This window comes from Oryza sativa, chromosome 10 (assembly GCF_034140825.1).
Source record: "Oryza sativa Japonica Group chromosome 10, ASM3414082v1".
NCBI lineage: Eukaryota > Viridiplantae > Streptophyta > Magnoliopsida > Poales > Poaceae > Oryza > Oryza sativa.
In genome coordinates this window covers 12,506,148-12,523,141 of record NC_089044.1, presented here as the reverse complement: position 1 = coordinate 12,523,141, position 16,994 = coordinate 12,506,148, and the positions used below count along the sequence as shown (strand labels likewise).

At 44.5% G+C, this 16,994-nt stretch overlaps 1 protein-coding gene and 1 long non-coding RNA gene across 4 annotated transcripts; one reads left to right on the top strand and one right to left on the bottom strand.

The window, feature by feature from the left end:
• The first annotated feature begins 3,342 nt into the window (after positions 1 to 3,342).
• On the top strand, positions 3,343 to 4,621 carry LOC107279177 (uncharacterized). Of its 2 annotated transcripts, XR_003238868.2 has the most exons (4): positions 3,343 to 3,455; positions 3,619 to 3,732; positions 3,809 to 3,897; positions 3,997 to 4,621. It is a non-coding gene; the product is annotated as an uncharacterized lncRNA (long non-coding RNA). The 2 variants fall into 2 exon arrangements; XR_010736881.1 differs by having other exon boundaries at positions 3,343 to 3,732.
• Positions 4,622 to 4,808: 187 nt separating this feature from the next.
• On the bottom strand, positions 4,809 to 16,692 carry LOC112936600 (receptor-like protein EIX2). Of its 2 annotated transcripts, none has more exons than XM_026020683.2 (2): positions 16,093 to 16,692; positions 4,809 to 6,614 (listed from the first exon to the last, which is right to left on the bottom strand). In XM_026020683.2, the coding sequence occupies exon 2, from the start codon at positions 5,713 to 5,715 to the stop codon at positions 4,975 to 4,977; it is 741 nt and encodes a 246-aa protein (XP_025876468.1). In that variant the 5' UTR covers positions 5,716 to 6,614; positions 16,093 to 16,692; the 3' UTR covers positions 4,809 to 4,974. The 2 variants fall into 2 exon arrangements, with proteins under 2 accessions (XP_025876468.1, XP_025876467.1); XM_026020682.2 differs by having other exon boundaries at positions 5,712 to 6,614.
• Positions 16,693 to 16,994: the final 302 nt, after the last annotated feature.

Here is a 16,994-nt window from a genome sequence, read left to right as displayed (position 1 = left end):
TTTTATGGGCGAGGGAGGGGAGGGAACGGCCAGGGGGGTGGCCGATTTGGCCAGCGACGTGGGGTGGAGAGAGAAATAGAGAGGAGGGATTCAAAATGAATCCGACCATTCTCGGGCGCGCGCGAGGGCGGGAAACGGCGGGACGTGGGCGGCGACGTGGGCGTGCGGCACGGGCGGAGTGGGCGCGGGAAACGGGGAAACCGGCGGCGTCGGTGGCGGTTTCGGCGGCGGCGGTGCCGTCGGCTGGAGGAGGAAGAAGGGGCCGACAGGTGGGCCCCACCTGTCGGTGACCCGGAGAGAGGAGGGAGGGAGTGGGCCGGCCCAGCTGAGAGGAGGGCGGGCGCGCGGGATGAGTGGGCCGACGGCCCAACAAAGGAAAAAGGGAAAAAGAAGAGAAGAAAAAGGAAAAAGATTTTTCCCGGGATTTAAATATTGCACATTGCTTATTTTAATTGGTTAAAATTATTTCCAATGCTCTGAAAATTCCACTAAAATTCCTGTTAGCATATTTTGACATGTAGAATCCAAGAAAAATTCCACATGCCGATTCCGATTATTATTTGTATTTATTAATTTAGGATTTCTCTCTTGCCTTTAAACAAATAATTTCTTCCAACAATTTATCAATTGGATTTTTGCTAGGGAGAAGAACTTCAGGGCGTGACAAAGAGCGAGATGGATTACATGTTTTTTAATTTTTTTAAAGATAAATCTAATAGTTAAAAATAGTGGGTCCATCTATTTATTATAGTGTGATCTAATCTAATGGTCTAAAATAATGGACCCACCGGTTTAAATGAAAATTAAGGGCTAGATGTTTCTAATATATTAGAACGCCACGTGGCGGCATATGAGCGTTTTTAGGAATCCTATGTGACGGCTTGAGAGCGTTTATAGGATGTTTAATGGACTTTTAGTATATAATAGAAGATAGATAGATAGATTGGCTCTATTAACCAATTTTGATCTTCTAATTAAACCCATCTTGACCAAGGAGATTCCTCAAAGTTTAAGATGATTGGTGACTCCATATCACCATAAAATATTTAGATGGCCCTTGAATTGTGTTAGCGGTGTGAAAAGGAGGCATCAACACCACAAACACTGCAGACTGATCTCTGGATAGAAACACCAATCCAACTTAGATTGGTACTTTCTCCGTCCCAAAATATAATAATTTTTCAATTTTTAGCTCTTAAGATTTGTTCTAAAATATAACAACTTCTACACCAACATTCTCTTCCCAACTAATCACAACTCTCCACCATTCATTTTTCCTACCTACCTCTACTACTTAACCAATCACAACCCTCCACCATTCACTTCTACCTACTTTCTTAATAACTGTGTCCAATTCTAAAAATACTTATATTCTGGACGGTGGGAGTAGCTAGTACTTCCTCCGTTTCAAAATATTTGACACCGTTGACTTTTTAGTTTATTGTTAAATATACTTTCATGTACACATTTCACAAAATTTTTTGAATAAGGCGAACGGTCAAACATATACTAAAAAGTCAACGGTGTCAGATATTTTGAAACGGAGGGAGTATTTGTTAGATTGATTTCTGGCCATTGAGCCAGATGAACACACATATGGGCTTAGTCGATCCCACGTCCACATGCATTTAACATTGAAGACCAAGTCTCTCGACAGAGATGCACGTTGCTCTCTCTATCTCTCTCTCCCTCTCACCACGATTGAACGTGTGGCGCAACAGAATCGTCTTGATCCCCTCAGCACACACACACATATAAAGGAATGGCTACCCGTTCATCGGTGGTGAGTGGCAACTGATTTACGGCCTAGCTAGACCAAAACTCTTGATCCTAAGGTGTGGTAAAGGGGAACGAAGGGGGAATTCTATCTCGACGATTTCCATCACCATTGCGGCATCTCGGCGTTCCTGGTGTCCTGCTACCTGCACAGTGATTCCCATTATACCACCAAATTCAGCACAAGAGAAATTTTGTGTTCATGCATGCATTGTCCAAGTTAATGATTTCAAGAATTAGCTCCAAAATATTATCCCACAACCATGAGGATAAACAGTGGCGGGCGCAGATTTAGAATACAGATGGGGCGGCAGAGCTAACCCTAATTAAGTGATGGCACAATGCACACAAACCATAGTCGCTGGTTCACGGTATTGGCGCAACAGTGCACAACACGAACATCGAGAAAGTTAACAACAAAGATTGGTAGTCAAACAAACATATATGATTTATATGTAGAGAGATAAAAAAAATAAGAAATGTTGTTAGACAATAAGGGCAACCACTTTCAATAGTTCGGGGAGGGTATAAAACGAGATGAAAAATTATTTAGGGGTTTAAGTGCTTCGTCAAAATAGTTCAAGTGAGTAAAATAATTTTTTTATATATATTTACCAATTTAACTATTTACTATAGACTGTATTATGTGCTAAAGAAATAGAAAGAAAATCAAATTTTATGTATGGCCAAAATCAGAAACGGTCAAAATGATTTTAGTTATACATGAATTTTCATAAATGTTTTTCTTCCTACTTAAAACACTTGATTTATCTGATTATTCAATAGTAGACTGATGACTAATGTCTTAGAAATAGGCCTAAAATGAGGTTTGGGGACGTGGGGCGATACGGACTGTAGCTGAGCCGGCCGACCCACCCTGCCTAATGGGTGTGTCCACCACTGAGGATAAACATGCATTTTTGGACAAGTAGTTTAGCACAATTCTGAAAGTTGTTTCACGTTCAACCCACATTTCTTCATCAATCCCTAGCAGTGAAAAAAAAAGGAACTCAATTGTATGCAGAGTACATATCATCACCCCAAGCCAGAGATTGCTTTGTGCATCTTTGTCTGTTTGAATTTGGAATCTCCTCATTTCAATATGCTTAAAATTTAAAATGCTTTCAAAATCTTTTTCAGGGGGCATATTTCGAGTCTCAATATGAAGTTCGTAGGAAATTTCAAATGGAATAAGTTCATTTTAGTCCCTTGACAGCGAGTTCAATTTTCGTCCTTGCGGGTGCAATATCCCGTTGGACGATGGCGCCAACGACTTTGGTGCTCAAAAAGAGCTATTTCTGGGATAAGTTTTTCTAGAGGTCTATTTGTAAAATAAGTTTTCAAAAAGGACAAATTGTAAAAATCCAGACCCGTTATATCTGGTATTGCGGTTCAAGGACGAAAATCGAACTCATTGTCAAGTTGAGGAACCTAAAGTGAACTTGTGCCATTTCAAACTGGGTTCAGTTCAGCATAACGGCCACTTGCAGATGGGCTAGGCCCATTACAGCGAGCGGGCCATACGGCCCAAACAAAACTAGACCTAAATCAAGGCTTTTGCTCTCCGGGCCCAGGGCACCGGAGCTCCGGCGACGGTGAGCTACTCCGCCGCTACAGCCCAGGTCGGAAGCTTCTTCTCCGACGAGGTGATCTTCTCTCCCTCGAGGCCCCGACGCGAGGTGAGAACCCCGCTGTTCGTTTCTGCGCAGCAAGTTACTATCTCCCCCAATTCCTGATTGCCTCGGTTGTGCCCTCCGATTCGCTGCTACTGACTCGTCCGGAATCCGTTCTTCGGTGCACGGCCTTGGATTGGCCTGCGTTTTATCGTTGGATTTGAGGAAGAACCAAGACTTCATCGCGTTGATCTACCGTGCTGTTGATTTACTGGAATGGCATTTCAGATTGGGGAAATAATTTCATAGCTCTTGCAGCGCTCTGGATACTGCGATCTTGCAGGTAGTGTAGAAACATGTTAAGGCTTAAGAGTAAATTTGGCTGTGTTGAGGAGACCTATCTGCCTTCTTATTTGCAGATTGCAAAGGTTGCAGTATATATGGGAAGAGAGGAATGCAGGAAGGAATGAAAGCTTAGGGCATATGCTCCCCTTTTGGCCAACAAAAGGTGCGAATCTGCTCCCCTTTGTTTACTTTGTTGTTCTGAAGTACTTCACAGTAAAATATAACGTCAACATGATTTTGATTTTCCACTTTCCTGTTCCAGTGTGGCATCTGCCAGTCAGAACTCTCTGTTTATCACCAATCAAATGCTATGTGTGTGTTAGTATTATCCGGTGTTGTTTATATCTTACAGAAAGATAGAGTTCATGCCTGCTATGAAGAATGGGCTTCGCAAGTGAATCTGATAAAAGTACTAGGCTTAATGTTTACATTTTTCCAGCATAGTTCTTTGCAGGAATTATATGTTTTTCAGAGCAATCAAAAGAACTGCATCTATATCTTTTGTGAAAAGGATAAGAATATATATAAATAAAATTAATGCCCATGCGGGTTTGCAGCCCAATTGTTTAGGCATGAACACGAATACATGATACACTATTAAAAGCTATACAAATGAATTTCTTGGATGGTAATATATCTACTGTCATGCGCACTTGCAAAAACTTGATACTCCATAAAGTAAAGAACTGCACACCTTCTAACCCTGTCAATAAGTAATCTGTGAAAATTAGCACCGTTGATTGTTAATGGTTTGGGATCACCAAAAAATGGATTACATCAGCAAAAAATATTGATCCTGTACTTGGTCTTAAAATCAATGAGTGCCTAACAGAAGAGTACTGTGTTACATTTCTTTTGCCGATATTATGCAGTTAACACCTTTTATGAAGCTAAAAAATCAAACAGAGATGGAATTAATTAAGCCAACATTGACAATATATAGCACTTTTGAGTCACAAATTCGACACACTACGTAGCATAAACAGGTTGTGAATTCAAAATCTCACACTAGTTATGGTGCATATACAGAGATGGAATTAATTAAGCCAAACATTGACAATATATGCTGATTGCTAATTCTCAAATTAATACTTAATTAGCAAGTACTACTAACGATGCCTCTATCTCTCATTATTTCTACCCCAACAAAAACATTACACATAACTTGCGATAAAGAAAAGGCTACTACAGCAACAACAACAATATGCACTATGCAGGGGATGTGCCATTGGGTGGGTACTTAGTAGTTTTCCTGGGCAAACTTGCCCCAAGAAACAACAACAAGCACATATACTTTGTCATACATACTATCGAACAGGCGGAAGTAGGCAATTCTCCATGATTTTTTGAAGAGCATGATGCAGAAAACCACCCAGAGACCTGCAATGAAGCCCAGTAAAATTCCAACATGAAATGGCTGTATCTTAGAAAAATTTTCTTTTCTTCTCATGTGACCTTTCTGCGGTACATAGCAATTCTTTCCAAGAGGTGGCCCGCAAAGACCGCCGTTGCCATCGAACATACGAGGGTGCTCCGTATAGAGGCTGTCAAGTTGTGATCCTGATGGTATTGTTCCTCTAAGATTGTTAAATGACAAGTCCAGGTCACTTAAAAATGTTAGATTTGAGAGGCTCGATGGGATTTCACCGGAAAGGTTGTTTCTTGACAAATCAAGTGATTCCAATGACTGCAGGATCCCAATCTTGTTTGGAATTTTTCCACTCAAGTGATTCCCAGACAAATTCAAGCATCTTAAACTAAGGAGAGAGGTTATCTCTTGTGGAATGTCTCCAGTCAAATAGTTGGAGGATAAATCAATGGTTACCATGTCAAGAATTTCAGCATCATCATAATAAAGATCTTTCCCCTTTGTGACCACGGACACATTATCTTTCTCAGAAGGAGAATTGTTATCAGGTATATCACCACAACCATTAATACTACCTGACATACTTGTAAAATTTGACAAATGCCGAGGCATTGCACCCGATATATTATTGGCTGCCAAATTCAAGTGTATAAGGCACGAAATATTAGTGATTTTATCTGGAATACCACCGAAAAACTTATTGTGGTCCAGAGCCAATACTTCTAAGCGCACTAAATCTCCAATCCAAACAGGCAATCTTCCATGGAACTCATTCCATCCAAGATCCAGGAAAACTAACTGTGTGCACCTTTCCAAAAACGAAGGGAACTTGCCAGTGAACCTATTATTACTTAATAGCACGCTAACGATGTTTTTTGGATTGAAACAACGAGGAAATTTACCTTCAAACGATTGTTGGCTAAGTCTAAGGTAGCCAAATCTTGTGATTGACAAATTGATTTCGGAATACGGCCAGAGATGTTATTGGAGAAAAGTACCACTTCAGACAGGTTTGGAAGGTTTGATGGTAATGGTCCTGAAATAGTTTCTGGAGAGATCCAACTGAGTAAGATTTACTGGCAAGTGAGGTATTCGACCTTTAAGCTGGTTTGAACCCAAAAAAAGTCTCTGCAATGACATATTTCTCATTTTCTTTGGTAATTCTCCAGTGATACTGTTGTTGTAAAAGTTCAATTCAGATGCCCTGGAAAATGTAGTAGCAAACCAGTGTGGAAGCTTACCACTAAGACCTGTACTTGACATGTCAAGTGAATCAATACTCTTTTGGGATTGAAGCCAAGCAGGAAATCGTGGACCCATCTGGCAAAATTGAAAAGATGCTGACTCCAGTCGAAAGGGAGGTTGCCATTCCGAGACAATCTGAATCTTTAAGGAGGTGTAAGATAAATCTATGTGTTTTAATCTGTTTAGATGACTCAAGTGTTCTGCAGTGATAACATCATCCAGTGCATTGTAGCCAAGGTCAAGCGTGACCAGAGTAGCGGGCATACCTGAAATATCCAATGTTTTCAGTGTTAGAAGTAATCCCATTACTAATTAATCAATGTGCTAGAATGCTTAAACAAAGACATAGGACATTGATTGTAAACCATGGTGTGAAAATTTCGGTAATTTCGGCTCCCACTGGCAAACACAAATCTCTCCGAAATTTTTGGTTTTTTATCAAATATTTGTAAATTTGGTCAAAATTTGTTCAAATTCAGTCAAAATATGTTAAACATTCAAATAATTTCGATCAAAAACCCGGAAATCACAAAATTTTCGGCAACCACCGAAATTGCAAACCCTGTTGTAAACATCTTTAACCTATACTTAACCAATACTTTAGCATCAACTTCCTGTATAATATAGGCTGTATTATTGGTTTCAAAAAAATAAAAAAAAAACTTCATGTATTACGGAGCATCTGACTATTCATCAATTGCAAATACAATAACCAGAATATATGTCTAATCAAACATTAGACCAAAGTTAAATAATACAACAACAAATAGGCTAATAGACACGTGGGACACATGGTGGGGAGACCTTCTAACGAACCGGCCCACTTGCGGATCAGTCCAAAAGGCACTGAAAATCTCTATCTCTACTCTACTATCATAAAATAAATGGAAAGTGTTTTTTTTTACCAGAAAATGGAAAGTGTTTATGTCTAAATTTTCCGTCCATTGCCCTATTCGCTTCTATATTGTTGCGTCACCTTTTCCCATCTTCGATCCCTTGCTCGCAACCCGCCTGTATCCATCCGTCTATGTTTTCATTTCAGATCATGTTTCCTATCCACTTCTAAGAAACTAGATCATAATAGTACCTCGATGTATAATGCATGATACTAAAAGGTACCATGGAGATGGAGGTATATAAAGTACTTTGATGTATCTTGATGTATATTATACCTCGAAGGTATTACGGAGATATGGTATCTCGAACAACACTTGTCTAATACTTCGGGGGTATCATGGACATATTTTGGAGGTACTATATGGTACCTATGATATTTTAGGTATCATGCATGACACCATTGAGTTATTTTACGTATCTTGTGTTATAATGAAAGTGTCATAGTTTCAAAGATGGAATGCAGATTCTAACATATAGAATCGTACAAAGCTGGAAGTATATACATGAAAACAATTGATACATCATATCGCAGGAAGTAAATAAAAGGCCCCAACACAGCCAAGGCCCTATTAGCATGCTGAAATACAAATTTTGGTGTAGAAACTTTATGAATATGAATTTTATACCAAATTCAAAAGCAGGTCCTAAGATGAAAAAAAAGAGAAAAAAAGACACTAGCTGTAACGCTCCGCTTTTCGTGAGTCGTTAAAAACTAATTCGGCAAAATCCTATATGCGAAAATTTTTTGTTCTTTGAGTGTGAGTCTAAGTCGCGCCGTGGATCTCAATTCAAATCCGTCCTTGTTCCCTCTCAACGCCATCAAAATTTCCCCACCTCAAGTTTCCAATCTCGATTCAAGTTTCCGAAATCAAATCCTGAAATTCAATCGCCTCCTTTGAATCCTCGCCAAATACTTGTCCCGATTCCACAAATATCCGAGTCCACCTTGAATCCATTCCTTGATTCCTCCCTGAACCCTCGAGTTCGGATATCGAATTTGAATCCAAATCCAAACTCCAATTCTCACCAAATCATCTCTTTGCAAAAGTCTATTTTGCCTCCCTCTCTTTTTGTGGGCCAAATTCCTTTCCCTCGGCCCATCCCTCCTCACAGCCCGTTTCCCCTCCCCTTCGCACGTGCTGAGCACGTGCATCGTGCCCGAGCCGAGAGAGAGCGCCGCCCTCTCTCTCTCTCGCCCTCTCTGCTTCCTCTCTCCCCGGCGCCGATTCCCGCCGCCGCCATTTGAACCCGCCACCGCCTTTGGTTCCCGCGCATGCGCCGGTCGTGGCTGACCGCCCGGTCGCCGCCGGCGTCAGCGCCTGCGCCGCGCTGCCTGCCGCGAGCTCTGCAGCGTGTGCCCAAGCCGCTCCACCCGCGTCCGTCCAAATCCCGGAGGCAGAGCCTCTCTCTCTCCCTTCCTCTTTCCCCCAAGATGGCAAGGGCAAGCCCTCCTTTCTCTCTTCCTTTTCACCTTTACCTCAACCTCAGTCAGCCACTGTCATGCTCTGCCGCCGCATGGCCGCTAGCTCCAAGCACGGCTGCCAGCTCTCGCTCCTTGACCGCGCCAGCACGCACACCGCGTTCAATTTCGGCCACCCGATCCACCGCCTTCGCCGTTCCTTGCATCCTCGTCGTCCGCCGCTCTTGCGTCGCCCGTGACCGCCAGCCGAGCTAGCGCGACCGCCATCTCCCGCTCCTTGACCGCATAGGTCGGTTTCCTCCCCAAACCGACTTCACCACCATCTATAAAACCCAAGCCGCCCCAAACCCCTCCCTCTCTCGTTTTCACTCGCCTCACACTCACCGCGCCTTTGCCGCCGAACTTCCATCACCGCCGCGCCATTGTTGCTGCTCGCCCCGCTCTCTCCGTCACCGTCCGCCGCCGAGCACCGGAGGAGCCGGTGCATGCGTGGACGCGTGACGAGGAGCTCCGGGCTGCCCCATCGCCACCTCTCCCTCCCTTCTACCCCGACCGCGCACCCTCGGTGCCACGCCGCCCCGCCGTCGCGTCCGCCTTGCCGCGACTCCATCCGCGCCGCCGACGCCGTTTCTCTCGTCGGTGAGCTCCCCACCGAACCACTTTCCCCTGTCGCTCGCCGCGCCGCGCCCGCCGCCGACGCCGCTCCTCTCTCGTCGGTGAGCGCCCCCCCCCCCTCGTCGCCGCCCGTCGCTTGAAACGAGTTCCCGGAGCCGTGTAGAAGCTCTTTCCCCGGTGAATTGGACTCCTGTTGCCCCGGCGAGTTTTCCCCTTTTCTCCGCCGGCGATGGCCACCGCCGCAATCCGCCGCCGTCGGCCCTTCTCTCGCCGATTCCTTGCGCCGCGACCCTCCCCGTGTCCTCTTGAACCTTCCCAGACTGCCGCCCCAGTCGCCGGCCTCCCCACCCGCTCCCGCGCCATGCCGCCTCTTCCGCCGCCGCATAGCACCGCCGCGAGTTCGAACGCGGCGACCATTGGGTCTCGCGCCCCCGCGTGCGCGTCGCAACTGCGAATTGGTTCGGCTAAGCCCGACCCCGCGTCCCCTCGTCCCTTCTCTCGCGCATCCGCATCCGGCATCCGGCGAGCTTCGCCGCCGCCGCCAGCCGCCGTCGCGCATCCTCTCCTCGATCCAAGCGGTGGAATGGCTTCCCCTCCTCCTCCTCTCGCCACCGGTGCCAGCCGCTTCCTCCGGTTCGCCGCGGTTCGCCGGCGCCTCTCGGCCGCCGTGAGCCGTCCGATCCGGGCGAACACGGCCTCCCTCTCTCACGTTTGCGTGGCCGCCACCTCGGCCCGCCGGCCCCGCTCGACCGGGTCAAGCAGCGACCGGTCAGCGCCGCCCGCACGCGCAGGCCTGGGTCGGCTCGGCCTTGCCCGCCCGGCCGTGGGCCGCCCAACCCGAGCCGGCCCATCTCCTCTCTCGCTCTTTCTCGCCAGCCGCTGGGCCTCACCTCTCTCCTCGGTCCTTGGAACAAAGTCTACGTTGCCTCCCTCTTCCAAACCAGCTGCCATGGAACGAAGTCTAGCTTTGCTCCCTCAGTCCTCCCTCCTACCACATCAGCCACCCATGGACCGCAGCCCATCTATCCTCTCTCACTTCTTGTTAGCCCCACTTGTCAATGAGTCAAAGATATTCTTGAGAATATCTTTTCCAATATTCCACAAATATCTCTCTTTTCTAGAAATTCAATAAATCCTTTTTCCTTTGTTCCATAAATCAATTCCTTATTCCAAAATTCCATGAATCATTTCCCTTGGTCTCGCACGTCTGTGACTGTCAATAATATTCTTGAGAATATTATTTCTATAAATTTCATAAATCAATTTTCCTTTGTTCCACAAATATCTTCCTTCACCCAGAAATTCCAATTAAACCACCAAAATTCATATCTCTCGATCCGTTCGTCCGATCGCCCCCGTTCAACTTCCAGTAATTCCGTAAAATTGAGATCTATCTAATGGCACTACTAAATTAGCCTAAATAGGATCTTTCTTTTGGTCTTTTGTTTAGGTTTTGATTGTTTGCGTATAGTTGAGGTTACTGGATTTTCGTTAATCGCGGGTTTTCTCGAAGATTCGTGAAGCTCAATGAAGACATTGAGCAAGGCAAATCACCTTTGATCATCTTGCAGCTATAATTTAAAACTAAGTATTTCTTTTCCGCAAATATTGCATGAATAGGATTAACACGAGTAATTCGGCCACGGCTTGCGAGATAGCCTTCCGGCCCCAATCCTAATTGCTGCAATTACCCTCCTTGAATTATTGAACACTTAAACCTCCTTTGTCGACTGTTTTGCTTCGATGCACGGGCCTTTGGGCACGCGCATCGGAACACCTCCCCTCAAATTTAAAATATCCAACGATGGGTAAAACTTGGGGTTTTACAAAAGACTTGGAAAACCCGACACCTGGGTCGGTGCTTGCGAACTAAATGAATTTCCAAAATCGCGGACCGGGGAACGTACCGGGAGTACGGTTTCCCGCTCTTGCACTTAAGGACCGTTTCCTTGGAATTTCATCTGAACATAAGGCAAGTGCGACCATATGGGTGGAATGGGACACCCATGGCTGAGTAATTAGCTAATCAGGGGAGCCATGATGCCAAGAGACATGTGGATTCAACGGGGTGGTGCCGGGGAGAACCCCCGGGCTTCCTGGCACAGTATGGTCTGGGACCTAACCTAATGTCGGTCTGGGACCCCTCTCGTTGGCATATGGTGAACCTGTGTCGGCTTTCGAAATGCCTTGTCGTGAAAGCCCCAAGTCACCAGATGTGTCTGATCCACACGGGCTAGGTGACCAAGGCTAGTAACGTCGTGTGGGTAAAGTGTACCCCCTCTGCAGAGGTTATTAAACTATTCGAACAGCCGTGCCCACGGTCATGGGCGGATGTGAGGTGATTCCTAGCGTAGTTTTTGTTTGACTACTACTTTGTGAAACTGCTGTTATGGAAAGGGTTCGATGTTGGGAAAATCTATGGCTGATGGGATCAACCAGGCCTGGGTGGCCGTTTGAAAGCTGTTGGCCGGGTGCCAACCTTGATCAATTCAAAGACTGATACATTGCACATACTCCGACTGGACGAGACGCACTGTCTCATCCGTGTCGTTTGAGAAGCACTCACTTAGTCGTTTAAAAAAAAAGAGTTTAACTAAAATCAATTGTGAAAACAAGCAGCCTTTCCTTTGAAGCCTGCATTAAACACATAATTCCCATGGCTTGCTGAGTACGAAAGTACTCACCCTTGCGCTCTCTCTCTCTCTCTATATATATATATATATAGTATCTCTATTATATACCCCTCCCTTAGAATAACTATTCTACACCCCCTCCCCATCAGCCCAACTACCAAGTCCATCCCTCCTTCCCCATCAGCCTAACTACCAAGCCCATCCCTCCCTCCCCTATCACGCGCGGCTCCACCTCCCTCCTGATCCGCGCCCGGCCCTGCCTCCCCAGCGCCCGCCCCCCTCCTCCTCCCAGCGCGAGCGGTCGCGCGCCCGTGCGCCCGGACCCGCCTCCTCCTCCCTAGCGCGATCTCTCTCTTTTTTTCTTCGCTTTTTCTCCTCCTCCCCATCCCGATTTCTCTCTCCCTCTCTCCTTTTTTTTCCTTCGCCATTTCTCCTCCTCCTCCCCATCCCGATCTCTCTCTCTCCCCCTTCTTTTTTTTCTTTTCTTCGTTTTTTCTCTCCAATCTCTCATTTTCATTTCTATTTTCGTTTTTAGAACCCATGATCTCATGGTTCATAACAAACTCCCCTAACCAATCCGCCTTATAACACATTTTGATTTGAGATCATTATTTTTCTTTCTGTATATATCTGTTCAAATTTTATGAACACAACCCCGTTATGTTACTATAGGAAGTCATATCTTGTTACTATGATTAGGTAGTAACATTATCGCAGAACTGCAGTAACACGATATGTTACTGCGAAATTTATAGGCGGTTACTGCGCAATGTATAGGTCGTTACTGCACTTTTTGCAGTAACATCATGACGAAATTACAGTAACAGAGAACATATGGTAGTATTGGTACTACTACAGTACCACTGTGGTACTTGTGCATAGCTAAATTTTAAAATATCCATCTTGTGCAAAATACAAGTGCTAAAAAAGTGCATGTTCATGGTCACAAGTTAATACATGTGCTAAAAGTACTTTTCTTTGTCCATACAAAGATATGTAGTAGCAAGCTTAGTACAAGTAAACTTTTAGAATTCTAATCTTTAAACAATAATATCTCTCACATCGCATATTATTTTTTAGAACCGTTTTCACCATAACGCTGTAAAACGACGTTACAACGAGACAATAGTCATGTTACTACACGATGATCGACACAAAAATGATTTTATAACATTGTTACTGCGGAAACTAGTCATGTTACTGCACATTGATCGTTGCGTTACTACGCCTTTCCAGTGACACGAGAACTAAAAAAAGTAAATCCCAATCTTTAGAGAGCAATATCTCTCACGTTATATAGTATTTTTCTAATCTATCTGCACCATGATGTTCGTAAAAAAGTGCTTAACAAAACTAGATCCATTATGACTATTTTTCGATGTTGGTACTGCGAGAAAGTTGTCCTGTTACTGCACGATGACCGTTATGTCACTGCGGAATTCCTGCGAGACGTGAACATCAAAGTGGTGGGCGTGGGAGGGAGTCAATGGGAGGTTTTGACCGAGGTTTGACCGGCGGGATGGGGCTTTGACCAGACTTTGATTGAGGTGGGAGGGGAGATTTGGGCCCTAGGAAGGGTGGGGGAGGTGGGATTGGCCCATGGGAAAGGGGGGTGTAGAATAGATTCACTATATATATATATATATATATATATATATATATATATATATATATATATATATATATATATATATATATATATATATATATATATATATATATATATATATATATATATATATATATATATATATATATATATATATATATATATATATATATATATATATATATATATATATATATATATATATATATATATATATCTCCGTCTTGAAGAGAAGATGAAGTGAAGCGAAGATTAGGGTTCCGTCCTGGTTCCCAGCTGTCGCCTGTGGTGTTGGGTGTTAGTTTCGTTGGTTCCGCTGCTGCTGCTGCTGTTGGTGTTTCCTCGTCCGCGTCGTCGGTTGTGTTCTCAGGCTGTCCTGAGCTGCAACCTAAGTTAAGGTAAATAAGTCCTCTATTTAATTTAAGGATTGCAATGATTCATATTTGTCATCGTGGGTACCAGCGCTATGTCCTGGGACTGGTACTATGATCGCGGTTTCGTAGGAAGCGGTTCGCGCCGTTTTTCCTACGACACTCTCCTATCAGGTGCCGTTGTACGGCGGTGCCGGATCGGGGTGTGACACTAGCCCATTTCCATACATATTTGGCCCACGTATGTACTGTGCTTTAAAAAGATAAAATTTATAAAATGAGCCAAGTCCAAGAAAAGAAAAGATAAGACCCATGCGCAACCTATGGGCCATCTAAAGGAGTGTAGCCTACAAATTAGCCTAAAATAAAATAGAAAGTACATGGCCCGACCAAATTAACACCCTGGCCCATAAGAAAAAGACAGAGATCCATCTTATCGCGTGCATAAGCAGCTAGCGCACGACTAATAGCTTAGGGCATCCACAACGTGGTAAAATACTACTCCCTCCGTCCCATAATATAAGGGACTTTGAGTTTTTTTACTTGTATTGTTTGACCACTCGTCTTATTCAAAAATTTTGTGCAAATATAGAAAACGAAAATTTGTGCTTAAAGTACATTGATAATAAAGTAAGTCAAAAAAAAAATAATTCCAAAAATTTTTGAATAAGACGAGTGGTCAAACAGTACAAGCAAAAACTCAAAATCCCTTATATTATGGGACAGAGGGAGTAGGTAGTAAGCATTAAATCTTCTCCTGTTAACAACAAGTATTGTGAGAGTGATGAATAACTACTACTCGGTCATATGGCTACTAATGGAAACAAAGAATAAGTTATGTTATTTGTACAATGTCAATGAGTATCAGCGGATTGTTTTCTTGTACGAAGGAGTCACCGTAGCTCAGGATTGGTGAGTTTTTATAGTGTGCCCCGCACAAACAATATGGAGTTCATATCCTGCTACTACCACCAGGCACGCGGGCCCATGTTATTACCGAACTTGGTCATAAAATTGGGCATGCCCTTACTCCCTTTGTTAGGGCAACACCAATGTATAAAATTGAAGTGAGCATTAGTATCAGGTTTTGGGTCAGAGGTAGTAGTTGTATGCAGGCAGCACAATGTGTATGAGATTTCAAGGTGGGGTCCACCAATAAAATATTCTCCAACCCTCAACCATTCATAAGTAAAGATGCTTTCATCCTGTACTCTCTCTGTCTCGATTGTGTAAACAACATTATTTATTCCCTTGCTATCGGTAGTAAGCATACTACCCGGTACTACTTATTTACTGGTTCCACAATGGCTATTACCAGGTTGTAGAGGAGCATTGAATGCCTATTACCTGGTTTCTCAACACATTGTGGATGCCCTTATGAGAAAAGACGATTTCTAGAGTGGAGAAGTTGTCCCAGTATAAAACGATTTCTGCGCAAAGAACTAGAAACATCGAATTTTGCTACCTCTCTCTGCTCATGTTGACATGAGAAATGCTTAATCTCTCTCCTTTTTCAACTAGTAAACCTTATTCATGGATGTACTTGATTTTGTTGGTACTACTAATTCTGCATTGGGAATGTTACAAAATCGTGGCCCCGAAGTCACATTAGTAACCAAACATGGAAAAGACGTCATAGGAGATCCAAACATGATGACGACACCAGGCACAATATTTGTTAACGAGGTTCAGCCGAAGCCTATATCCCCGGGGCACTGATTACGGGCGCTCCTCTCCGATCCACCATATTACAGCGTATTAGAGTTACAATGACCCTCGGCCGGATGCCGTCGGCAGCCGCTCTATTTCGCCATGCTAAGTTGCCATACGGTTATAACATGTCCATCCCTCTATTTAAGTGATATCCTATAATAAAGAGTCCGACTCTATTTCAATGTACTTAGTACAACTCCAATTTCTAAACTGTAACAGACTCTGTACATATATTGGATACATACTCTAACCGGAATCCAGGAACCGTGTTGTATTGGGACATAGGGAGTACTCAGCTTTCCCGGTCCACTGCTGCGTCCACTGCCATACGGATCCCGCGTTTGCTACAGTGTTCACGGCGCGCTACCCACACCAATGCTACTAATTTACGTCCTTACTTATTTAGCTAAATATTTAATTTAGTGATAATAGATTAATGTAAGTAATTAATAAGAATTGGTTTGAAATAAAATATTATTAACGTACCGAGCTTAGGAGGCACGGTGCCAGAAAATGGTATGCCGGTGAGGCCAAGAGATTCCAGCCTTTTGAAAGAGCCAAGGAAGTCCGGGAGACGACCAGTGCGCCCCTCCAGGAAATTCCAGCCGAGTTGGAGGTCACTCAGGTGCTCCAGAGAGAGCAAAGAGCGGCTTATGTCACCAACAAGAGACACCTGGTCATCGAGCACGCCCGTCCTACCATCGAACTCGCGATTGGCGAGGTCGAGGCCGATGACACGGCCGGTGCGGCTGTCGCACTCGACACCGTCCCACTGGCAGCAGTCTGCAGCGGCCTCCCCTCGCCGCCACGACGAGATAGCGCTCGCTGGGTCGCGCGCGGTGACGCGCTGCTTGAAGGCCAGCAGCGCGTCCCTCTCGCGCGCCACGCACGCCGCCGGCGGTGCGGGCACGCGCCGCGCGTGATGGGCGGCGCCATGGGAGATGCTGGCTGTAGCCGAGAAGAAGGTGACGGCTACGGCGAGGAGCAAGCAGGAGGGGGAGCAGCTAGCAGCAATATTGGGATGCGGCATGGTTGTTGTGGTGGTTGATGCGTGCGTACGTGTAGCTAGCGAGCTAGCTGCTTGCGTTCATCGATTACGCGCAGGCTTTGGTGGCTCTTTTATAAGGCCTGGTTTAGTTTCCCACAAAGATTTTTCCCCGAAACATAACATCGAATCTTTGACACATCTATAGAGTATTAAATATAGATTTCAAAAATTAATTGCATAGTTAGGATGAAAACCACGAGATGAATCTTTTGTGCCTAATTAATCCATGATTAGCTATAAGTGCTACAGTAATCCCATATATGCTAATCACGGATTAATTAGACTCACAAGATTCGTCTCGTGGTTTCCAGGCAAGATATGAAATTAATTTTTTCATTCG

Coding starts and splice junctions, on each gene's coding strand:
- LOC112936600 (XM_026020682.2), bottom strand. CDS start 16,636: ATGCCGCATCCCAATATTGCTGCTAGCTGCTCCCCCTCCTGCTTGCTC. Junction 6,615..16,092: donor CACCGTGCCTCCTAAGCTCG/GTACGTTAATAA, acceptor TGGATATTTCAG/GTATGCCCGCTACTCTGGTC.